This window comes from Scyliorhinus canicula, chromosome 8 (assembly GCF_902713615.1).
Source record: "Scyliorhinus canicula chromosome 8, sScyCan1.1, whole genome shotgun sequence".
Lineage (NCBI taxonomy): Eukaryota > Metazoa > Chordata > Chondrichthyes > Carcharhiniformes > Scyliorhinidae > Scyliorhinus > Scyliorhinus canicula.
The window spans coordinates 29,633,677-29,645,916 of NC_052153.1; the positions used below are offsets into that span (position 1 = coordinate 29,633,677).

General features: G+C 42.1%; 1 protein-coding gene across 12 annotated transcripts in view; it reads right to left on the minus strand.

Annotated features, from left to right (window-relative positions):
• LOC119970168 (multiple PDZ domain protein) overlaps positions 1 to 12,240 on the minus strand; it is a 416,554-nt gene that overhangs the window by 78,236 nt on the left and 326,078 nt on the right. For all 12 annotated transcript variants that reach the window (XM_038804325.1, XM_038804326.1, XM_038804336.1 and 9 more), the window contains 3 exons: positions 8,671 to 8,867; positions 6,281 to 6,372; positions 2,041 to 2,125 (listed from right to left, as the gene is read on the minus strand). In XM_038804325.1, coding sequence (XP_038660253.1) covers positions 2,041 to 2,125; positions 6,281 to 6,372; positions 8,671 to 8,867 — 374 coding nt within the window. The remainder of the gene's footprint in view (positions 1 to 2,040; positions 2,126 to 6,280; positions 6,373 to 8,670; positions 8,868 to 12,240) is intronic.

The following is a 12,240-nucleotide window of genomic DNA, read 5'->3' on the forward strand; positions in this document are numbered from 1 at the left end:
AATTCACATAAGTCCAAAGTCTCTGCTAGGTTGATCCTGTCAGCCAACTAGAAGGTGGTATGCAACCATCCAAATGGAAAGCAGGAACTTGGATATGAAATACAAACAGGAAATAGAATAGTGATACATGGTTGTTTTTCAGAATGGAGTTTTGAGGTGCAGTTCCCCGGGTTCAGTGATGGAATCCTGATATATTAAATTTATTTATATATATACATAATATATATAAATGACTGATGAATTGTGGTGTTCAGGGTAAGATTTAAAAATTTGCAGATGATATGAAGATTGGAAGCATCGTCAATTGTGATGAAGATAGCTTGAACTTCAAAAAGACATCGGCATGTGGGTGGATTGGATAGACAAGTGGCAGATAAAGCTCAATGCAGAGACGTGTGAGGTAATATGTTTTGGCAGGAAGAATATAGAGAATATATGGAGAAACTCTAAAGAATGTGCAGGAACTAAGAAACCTAGGTTTATATGTACACAGGTCATTGAGATGGCAGGACATTTATCATAGGATTTACAGTGCAGAAGGCGGCCATTCGGCTCCCGACTCAAGCCCATGCCTCCGCCCTATCCTTGTAACCTAGCAGCCCCACCTAACCCTTTTTTGGCAATTTAACATGGCCAATCCACCTAACCTGCACACCTTTAGACTGTGGGAGGAAACCGGAGCACCCGGAGGAAACCCATGCAGACACAAGGAGAACATGCGGACTCCGCACAGACAGTGACCCAAGCCGGAAATCAAACTTGGGACCCTGGAGCTGTGCAGCAACTGTGCTAACCACTGTGCTACTGTGCTGTCCAAGCAATTAATAAAGCATATAATATCTTAGGCTTTATTCATAGGTGCATTGAGTACAAGAGTGAGGAGATTATGTTGAACTTGCATTAGACACAAGAGAGACCTCACCCAGGAGCACGTGTCCAGTTACTTGAGGAAGGATATGAAGGCATCGGAGAGAGTATTGGAGAAAAGGCAGCTGAGAGGAGATTTGAAAGAGGTATTCAAAATCTTGAGGGGACAGGGTAAATAGTGAGAAACTGTTCCCACAAGAACTAGAGGGCACAGATTCAATATAATTGGCAAAAGGAATAATAGTGATGTGAAGAAAAGGCCACCTTCTGCCATGTAAATCTGTGATCCTGTGGTCTTGTTTTATCGGGATATGTGCTGCAGGAAATGTAAAAGGAGTGAAGAAAATATAGTTATAAAATTGTGGTATCAGTTTAAATGTGCACCAATTTTTGACAGAAAAAACAATAATAAATAATTTAATCTTGAATAATTATAAAATTAGGTGTGGTGACCCCCAGGTTAAATCACCACTAGTCAGCTCTCTCTCAAGGGGAGAGCAGCCTATGGTCCTCTAGGACTACGGCGATTTTCATTTCAATGACTTGCTTTTAGCCAAAATCAAATTTAAAACCTTTAAAAGGAATGAAAGAAAAGAGAGCTGCTTGAAAAATGCTAATGTTCAGGTGAATGTTCTGTGTGGAGTCTGCACGTCCTCCCCCTGTGTGCGTGGGTTTCCTCCGGGTGCTCCGGTTTCCTCCCACAGTCCAAAGATGTGCGGGTTAGGTGGATTGGCCATGCTAAATTGCCCGTAGTGTCCTAATAAAAAGTAAGGTTAAGGGGGGGGGTTGTTGGGTTACGGGTATAGGGTGGATACGTGGGTTTGAGTAGGGTGATCATGGCTCGGCACAACATTGAGGGCCGAAGGGCCTGTTCTGTGCTGTACTGTTCTATCTATTCTATGAACGAATATACAGTTCTCATAATCTGGTACCCAAAGTAAAGACAATGCTTTCCCAGTAACATCTTGAGCCACAAGTATCGACATAGTAACTACTTAAATTGCCTATATACTATGGTTTTTATATCAATCTACAAATTCTGAATCATCAGATAACTGGGCTGCATCTTTTTGATGGTTATAAAAGCACTCATCTTCAAAAATATGGAAATGGATAAGTATTTATTAAAAGACAAAAGAGAAAGATTATTGCAATGAACGTAATAATTTATACCTCCTGCTGGTCTCCTGATGTAGTTGTGATTATGTCAGCTGATTTTACAGGACTTACTGCCATTTGACTGACTGCATCCGTGCTTCTGGAAAAGAAAAGCAAACACATCTGCTGAAAAAGAGAAATCACATTTATTTTTGTCCTCAGCAACCAAAGTACTTTGCATAATGTATTGTGCAAGCTTTCACTGATGTGAAATTGTAGACTGTGTGAAATTTATTCAGGGAAAGGATTTATTCTAAGGGTTTGAAGAATAGTTTCACTGTCTTTAGCAGAGCAAGACAGTGAGTGAGACATAAAATTCCTAAATATTTTACATATGTGTAAACACAGGAGACAAAAATAAAGATAAGAGATATAAATTTATAGGGATGGAGACATTGATGATTGAGGATCAATGGAAACACCAAAGCTATTGCTTGGAATGCACATATTTACAAAAGCTCATTAGAGTTCCTTACTTCATGAAATTTTTATAATTAAAGGAAAGATGGATTTAGGGAAAGTAAAAGACAAAGATCTTTCAGCATGTGCAGAAACAGCATGTAACATAGTACTCATAACTTGAGATCACAACACCATGGACAGAAAGGAGGGAATCAAATGATCTGCACAATTTATTATCGCTGTGATCTTGTGGCCCAGCATAACAGCCACAGCACCCAACCAGATTGCATTACATATGTTTAATGATAAAATTACATATTATTCAGGTTAGGAGACAAGGCGGCTAAACTTGGTATCCCGATAGCCCAAAAAACAGACATAGGAATGGATCACAGTATGCAATTAATTTGCACCAGTTGATGAAATGCAGGCACCATGCTATTTTCAAGCTGGCTGCTAATTAGCATAATAGCTGTATGTAGCCACCCCCCAACCACACTGTTTATTGGCTTGATGAATCAGCACCATCCCAAAATTGTAACTTCCGAGCACCATTTAAAGCCAGCCTTCACAGCTTGGGGGGAGGTGTTGTGACTACAGCAGATGTTATAGAGAACCGGGAAGTAAATCTGATCTGGGAAGCATGATATGCAGGCGCCAGATCCTCCAGGCGCACTCTCAGAAGGTAGTAGGAGCAGAACGCTGTGGAGTTCAATGCCAGGAGGCAAGCCCCCTCGGATATGGATGCAGTGTCCACAAGAACTTCAATGACCTCACACAAGTGGTCAAGGTCAATGAATGCATCTTCAATTATATAACCTGCCAACTGCACCATTAGCCTCAGACAATGCACAATTCATCACAACCTGATCATTCAATCACTTCTGTCAACAGACCCATACCTAACATTCATAAGATTGACTTCACCCTCACATATTTAGCACTACTGCAAGTCTCACATCTGCATCTCACAGCTTGCACACAATACCAGCAATTTAACCATGATAGCCACAGCACCCAAATAGATTGCATGACATACATTACATATCCTCCCTCTCATGCATAAATGAAGGTGATGGGAGTAATTAGAAAGAGACAGCTGGGACTGTAAGTTCTGAACCTTGTGCAGGAGATGGCACTGGTCAATATTGGAACAACTATTGCTGATGGCTTAGTCAGTGGTTCGACTGAATCAACTGAACATCATGGTTTCCTCATAAACAATTCTCTGTCTCACATCCCACTTCCTGCTCATTCCACAATATTTTCTGACTTCTAAGCTGCAGATGGTACAAGCATGCATGCCGACATTCCATTAACTGCAACCTCTAACCTTGCGTCTTCTTTCAGGTATCCAAAAACTGCAACCTGGCTCAGCAGTGGAGGAACATCAAGTAGAGCGAGGACAATGTCAAACAATCACTTCATTTCACATTAGCAGCCAGTAGCTCAGATACTGACATGCTGCATACTTTAGAGGCGGGACCTGCATGTGGTATGATAGTGGGCTACACACAGGGCAGGGAAAGGGAAAGTGAAGGTGCCAGTTCACTGAGGGTAAAGCTGATGATGTGTTTTACTTTAGAGGACTCAGATGGGAGACTCCATAAGGCAGGTTACAGAAGAGGATTGATGGGTATACGCGATAAAATGCTTGAGAAGTCTGCCAGAAAGTCAGCAATCAATATGTATTTTGTTTGGAATCTAGCCATCAACCAACATGGATTAACTATAGACATTGGGGGCTACATTTTCACTACTTAAACTGGCAGCTCAAGTCAAGAAATTCCCTGACTCTCTGGGCTACCTCATTAGAAAGGCCCCTGGATGCCACAATCTTCATTTGGGGTTGGGGGTAAACTGCAGGATGAAGTTGGTTATGCCGACCTTGAAATCAGGGCGTAAGCAGCCCTGAGTGCCAAGGCAGGCGCGTTAGAAGGCTCACCTTCATTCTCTAGGAGTTGGCCCCAGATGTATTAAAGGCTCTTAGGCCTTCTAGCCCTCACTAACCCCCAACCACAGCCTCTCCACCTTCACACCAACTCATGTCCACCATGCCACTCATTGCCCTTCCATGCCCATTCACCCAGTATATACTATGTACAAAACCAATGTACTATATAGTAAAAATGGCATCTGTGAAAATGCTAATTTACAATTCTTTTGAAAAAGAACTGTTGTTCCTCCATCCAAAAAAAGTGTCAATCAAACGTATCATCAAAGTATCAAGAACAGAGGCTTCAGAAACTTTGCACCTCTTAATCTTTTGCAAATAAACAGAGACATTGACAAGAGATCGCAGAACTTTTTTTATTATTTAAAGATGTCTATCAAGCAAAGTCAATAATTTCAGCATTCAAATCAGAAACTCTGATTAGAAATACAATCCTAAAGGCATCCAGTTCTACTGAAAGTGTTCTTGAACCTGGAGAGCAACGGGATGTTGGACACGAGGCAGATCTTGTAATGAAGAAGGGGTCAAAGGTTGGTTTTTGCAGAAGGAAGAAATAAGGGCAGGTTTGAAAAATAGGTAAACAGTACATGAGGAGAGATACATCAGTTAACAATCTCAGCTTAATATTGGAACCAAGGAAGAAAGTTGGGTGCTCGGTGGTTTGGTTGGAATAGGTTGGTTTCATGGTCAAGATGAGTTCAGAGAGGGCATGAGGGAAGATAGAAGACAAACTAGAAATGGCAAGTTCAGAGTTAGGGTCGGCTGGAGCCTTGGAGAAATTTTGACCTGGTGGACAAGGAGAAGAGATGAGAAAAGTCGAGGAAGATCAGATGGCCTCAATTCTAGTGGCAGAAAATCTATGAGCTTCTCCACTTGTTGGAGGATACAAGAAGAGGAGTTTAATCAGATGGCTTGCAGTAATGAAAAGAAGTCAGGGGTTACATGCACTCCGGGATGATGCTGTGATAGTGATCATGGCACAATGCACACAACCATAAAATAACCATCATTTTACATTCCATTGTTGCCCCTCTTCCGTTTACCTTTATCTGTCCTAGTGAATCTACTCAGTTCTACCCATGTGTGGTGGAAGGATGCTAACTTCCAATGGAGAGCATTGCAAGCAAATAACCATGAATAAGGACGTCAAACAGTTCTGGCCCAAGAAAACCTGGCTTCAAATTGAACTATTTGGGTGATGGTAGCCTGGGCTGGCAGACTGATGGGCAACAGCAAGAGCACCATCAGAGCATTGGAACACAAATGCTAGCAATCTGAGATGGACAGCAGGTTCAAACTTTACAAAGCCAGTGCCATTCCTCCAGTGTGGTACCTCAGCAACCTGTTGGAGAAAGAATTGTTTGAGCTGCTGAACACTAGAATTGATAATCATGATGGCAGCACTTTGAGCTCGCATGAATTCAATCTGAGCTTAAACTGCATAACTCCGATGTCTAGTTGCAGTAGTTTCTGTTGCAATGGAAGCTAAGACATCAGCCATCAAATGTGTTATTGGAGTTGGAAAGGATGACTCCAAGCTCTGCCCAAAAGACCTCTGCTAAGTTGGTGCAAGGTTCCTCCATACAATTTTCTGTCAATTCATTCTTGGCCTAACTCCTCCTCCTATTTTCTATCTTGCTATGTTTTTTGACTAGTTTCAGAATGCATCCAATTCCCTTATATTGTTGACTAAAAAGTGATTAAATCACTCTGCAGCATATCAAGGAGTTGGGAGTACCCAATCAATAGCAAGTTTCAGTTTCAAATGACGTGGCATTATATGATGAGCAAAGCAGAACTGTACAAGTGTTCTAAAAAATATTATTAGTAATTAAAATTTTTATGTTCCTCCTGTGTATAACACATATCATATGTTTATTTAGCAAAAACTGAACGCACCTGATAAAGATAATTTTGACTTTCGATGGTGCACTTTTGATTATTGATGAAGCATTCTGATGACTACGTCCATACAGCAACTGCCCATTTATCTGCAAATTAAAAATAAGGAACTTTAGGATTCAAAATATCCAATCTCGACAAAGGATTACGTTGAAAATATTGTGCAGAAATTGTTAAACTACCAAAAATCCATTATGCCATGATGCTAGAGATTAATTTCTATTAAGATTTTTAAATCAGTCTTTGTGTTATATGGAACAGTTTTTCAAAATTAAATATTTTGGGCAGCACAAGTGTATAGCACTGTGGCTTCACAGCACCAGGGTCCCAGGTTTGATTCCCTGCTGGGTCACTGTGCGGAGTTTGCACGTCTACCAGTGTCTGCGTGGGTTTCCTCCAGGTGTTCCGGTTTCCTCTCTCAGTCCAAATACATGCAGGTTAGGTGGGTTGGCCATGATAAATTGCCCTTAGTGACCAAAAAGGTTAGGAGGGGTTACTGGGTTACGGGGAGAAGGTGGAAATGAGGGCTTAAGTGGGTCAGTGCAGGCTCGATGAGCCGAATGGCCTCCTTCTGCACTGTATGTTCTATGCTCTATGAGGGACATGATGTCAGTTTTTTAAAGTGCTGTTCTTTGGTGCAAAAGTAATAGTCGTGTATGAGGAGGTTTAGAGAAAAATATTTTTGATAATTTGATTTTAATAGCAGGAGACCTCTCATTCTGTTGGTATGCAACTGAACTTTGTGATAAAGTGGCAGGATGTGGCTGTGCACTCACATTCCGTAAACATAATGCTTCCATAATCACAACCCAGCTTACAAGGGAGGCTGCCAACTAGAGACAACTAGAGATATATTGAAAGCAAAGCGTTATATTGCAAATAAAGCAGCAGCGGGCTGGGAACATAATGCTTGCTTTGCCTTTTAATCATAGCATAGCAGAACAAACTTCACTGAGAACTAGAGTTTGCATCACAGACAAAGGAAAAAACACACCAGTATTGATTTGTTGAATCCCTTAGCTCCTAATTGTGAACTTCAGGTCAGTGAAATAATCATATTTTTTGAATTAAGAGTAAATTTCAAATGGGAGAATAAATCAAACCTTTTGCAAGAATAATATTTGTGAAAGAATAGCTTGGCAACTACATTGATGAGGACAACACACAAACATTTCTCATGGACAACGTTTTAATGTTTCAGTACCCTTTACTGTATGATGGCATTTGGTTACAGATGATAAAATTGCTGAATTTCTTTACCCGTTAATAAAGGAAAGATAAAATTCAACACAAAATAGTAAAATAAAAACAAATACTTAATTATATTTCCTTGGACTCGGGGAGATCAGATGAGGGTACACATGAATGGGTCTATTCGAACACAATTAATCAATCAATATCAACAGCTGGTGCAAAAACAGAAAATGCTGGAGAATCCAGTAGGTCTGGCAGCATCTGTGAAGAGAGAATAGATATACCGGGGGCGATTTCCGAACCCTGCGCCGGGCCGGAAAAACGCCGTAACCACGCCACGACGCCCCGGTGCGTGATTCTCTGAGGTGCGGAGAATCGGCGCCATTTGCGCTGACGCGTTTGGCACGTTGCCGGCCGCAGATTCTCCGGCCCGGATGGGCCAAGCGATTGCGCCAATACGACAGAATCCCGCCGGTGCCGTTCACCCCTGGTCGCTGCCGACCGGAACACTGCCCGAACGGTCGGGGGGCGGCCTGTGGGGGTGGCACCTTCACCGGGGGGGCCTCTAATGGGGTCTGGCCCACGATTGGGACCCACCAATCGGCGGGTCGTCTTCCTCCCCCCCGGTCTACATTCTGGCTCCTGTGGGGGCCAGAATCGGTCGTGCCCGGGCCGGTTCGCGATGTCGTGAAAGTGACGGCGTTCACACTTGGGCTCCATATTGGAGAATTGCCCCCACCATTTGGAGTCTGAATGAGTCTTTGTCAAAGTTTTGACAAAGAGTAATCCAGACTCAAAAAGTTAGCTCTTTCCCCTCTTCACAAATGCTGTCACACCTGCTGAGATTTTCCAGCACTTTTTTTTTTTCCAGATTCCAGTATCCTCAGTAATTTGCTTTTATCGATAGCTGGTGCACTTCTTTTGTAACACCAGTGTCGTGTACAGCATTCACCTGAAAATGAAATGAAATGAAATGAAAATGAAATGAAATGAAATGAATGAAATGAAAATCACTTATTGTCACGAGTAGGCTTCAATGAAGTTACTGTGAAAAGCCCCTAGTCGCCACATTCCGGCGCCTGTCCGGGGAGGCTGGTACGGGAATCGAACCGTGCTTCTGGCCTGCCTTGGTCTGCTTTACAAGCCAGCGATTTAGCTCAGTGAGCTAAACCAGCCCCTCGAGAGATACTTGCCTCTAATAACTCATCTGCAATCTGTATCCTGCCATCTTTGCCAGCTGCTCCATTTGCATCAATGCCAACCACAAAAACACTCATTCTGGAACGATCCTTGTTGCCAGCAAGGCTGAGGCCCAGTCCACTCTTCCCCTTCTCCAGCTCAATCATATGCAGTTCCCCCATCAAGCTTCCATACCGTTGTTTGATCTTTTCTTCAAGAATTAGACAGAACATAAATGATTGAGTAAAATATTTACCAAGAATCACTTCAGTTGATTCTTTATACCACTCCCAGTTTTTCAACAATAGAACAGGTATTACTGTTTTATAAATATAACCGTTCATTTAATAAGAAAATTAATTTTGTAGTTTGAGTATGTAGAAACTATATATTTAATAAAAATATAAATTTATTGCCATAAACATACATATCTATCAATACTTAATACATAAACATGTGAATCATTTTATTTGCTTCAGAATTCCTTACCATAACAAATATAGTTACTCTCTTGAAAAGTAAGTTAAATGCCACTTTATTTTACCTTAACAAAGAATTTTGATTGTATGAAATAGCCTTGAAATTCAAAACAGTTAACTAATATTTCTCATTACAGTGAAAAAAAAAATCCAAGCCTTCCCAAATAAAAAGATACAAGAAGGTTCATATTAAATGCAATGACTGGTGCTTTGATGATGCATTTCGATTACAGCTACCAGTCTTGAATGCAAACTTAAATAACGATTTCCGTTAATAATACTTCTCTTTTTTTGTCTGAGACTCATCTCTGCAAGTATAACAACATGAATGCATAAAACTGTACTTCCTACTGAAAACATTTAAGGAAAGAAACTTGTCCCAGACTGACTGACTGTAATATACATTGCCCGATAGTCAGTTGCATTGCAACTGCAATTAAAAACCCGGCACTATGCAGAATGAGTGGCTGCTAGAATAATGTGTCACCACCCGAGAATAATTTTCAGCCCAATTTCTAAAACTAGATTTGACACTAATTACTTTTCACTTTTACTTCCAACTCAAAATTACTTCCTCGAAAATAACTATCATAGTATCATGGAACAGTGAAGCAGGCCATTTAACCACAGCACCTACGCCAGTTCTTTGAAATATTTTTGTCATTGTTTGCGCTTTCGTGCTCTTTTCCCATAGTCTTGCAAATTCCTTTTCTTCAAGTATTTATCCATTTCCCTTTTGAAAATTACGATTGAATCCTTTGCCACCACCATTTCAGGTTGTACATCCAGATGATTGTAACTTGCTGTATAGTAATTATTTTCCTTCCTGGCATCTCTTGGCCTTTTTCCTGTGCCCTTTGGTTACTGACCACTGGAAGCTGTTTCTACTTACTCGATCAAAATCCTTCATGATTTTCAACTGAGTTTTGCATCCCTTAGACCATTTTAACTAATCTACCTTCTAGGCCTTTGATATTCTTAGCAAAATGTGGTGCCAAGAACTGGTCACAGTACTCCACCTGGGCCTAACCAGTGTTTTATAAATATTTAGCATAACTTCCCTGCTTCTGTGGTACATTTTTTAGAAAGCCAAAGATGCCATATGGCTTCATACAAGCCTTCACAACTTATGCTGTCACCCTCGAAGATTTGTATTTATATATCCCAAAGTTTCCTTGTTCCTACATTGAGTTTCAAGTCATATCCTTTAGTTTATATTACCTCTGCTGTTGGTTGCTTCCCACCAAAATGAGTCACTCAATGGGCTGAATTATGCGCGTGCTGGCCGTGTGCACTTGGCAGGTCCGGTGGCAGGCACGAAGCACACTCCCACTGTGATTGGCCCGGAATGCAATTTCACGTTGGCAGGCCAATTAACGGCATTAATTGGCATGCTGGGAAAGGCTCAACACTGCCGAGAGGGCAGGAAGAGGGCGAGCACCGACAAAAGGGAGGGTACGTGCTGGTGCTTTTACTGGGCTCCCTCAAGGGGCTGTCTCAAGGAGCTGCAGACTTGCAAAAAAATGAATTCCGAAGGAAAAATGCTGCAGTGTCCTGGCAGCACATTCAAACACAGACCGCAGTCTCCAGATACCTTTCAAAATCTTATTTCAGCCCTGGAAATTCACCCCACCCTCGATTGGGGGTTGCAGCTAAAATGTAAATGCCGCCTGGCAAATCTGCCTGCCTGCCACAGTTAGAGTAGATGGATCACGTAAAATAGCTTTCAATTAGCCCCTTAATGGGCTACATTGGTTGCTTGATTGTCAGTGGGTGGGCTTCCAATTCTCGCGTGCACACAGAAGTGTGAGATGATGTTGGGAAGTGCGCCTGACGTCACCTTGTGCAATTTTGCATGTTTCTGGGTCAGGGGCACGCATCCACCCGAGCAACATAAAATACAGGTGCTCAGTGAGTGATGTGTCATCTGTTATGTGTCTGCCCATGTTGCCAGTCTGTCTGTGTAGGAGTATAATCCTCAGTGTGGAATGCCAACATTTGAGACTTTTACAGGTCCCAAGCCAAATGATGTGGAAATGCAGACGTGCAAGTTTTTGTTAATACAAGTTGTTTTCTTTGCATTTGACTTAATATTGTCACATGTATTAGTATACAGTGAAAAGTATTGTTTCTTGCATGCTGTACAAACAATGCATACCGTACATGAGGAAAGAAGGAGAGACTGCAGAATATATTACAGTTATAGCAAGGTGTAGAGAAAAGATCAACTTAGTGGGCAGCACGGTAGTAATGGGCAGCACGGTGGTTAGCATAAATGCTTCACAGCTCCAGGGTTCCAGGTTCGATTTCCGGCTGGGTCACTGTGTGTGCGGAGTCTGCACGTCCTACCCGTGTGTGCGTGGGTTTCCTCCGGGTGCTCCGGTTTCCTCCCACAGTCCAAAGATGTGCGGGTTAGGTGGATTGGCCATGCTAAATTGCCCGTAGTGTCCCAAAAAGTAAGGTTAAGGGGGGGTTGTTGGGTTACGGGTGGATACGTGGGTTTGAGTAGGGTGATCATTGCTCGGCACAACATTGAGGGCCGAAGGGCCTGTTCTGTGCTGTACTGTTCTATGTTCTAATACGAGGTCGGTCCATTCAAATGTCTGATGGCAGTAGGGAAGAAGCTGTTCTTGAGTCGGTTGGTACGTGACCTCAAACTTTGGTATCTTTTTCCTGATGAAAGAACATAGAACATGGAACGATACAGCGCAGTACAGGCCCTTTGGCCCACGATGTTGCACCGACATGGAAAACAAAAACTAAAGGCCATCTAACCTACACTATGCCCTTATCATCCATATGCTTATCCAATAAACTTTTAAATGCCCTCAATGTTGGCGAGTTCACTACTGTTGCAGGTAGGGCATTCCACGGCCTCACCACTCTTTGCGTAAAAAATCCACCTCTGACCTCTGTCCTATATCTATTACCCCTCAATTTACGGCTATGTCCCCTCGTGCTAGCCACCTCCATCCGCGGGAGAAGGCTCTCGCTGTCCACCCTATCTAACCCTCTGATCATTTTGTATGCCTCTATTAGGTCACCTCTTAACCTTCTTCTCTCTAACGAAAACAACATCAAGTCCATCAGCCTTTCGTCATAAGA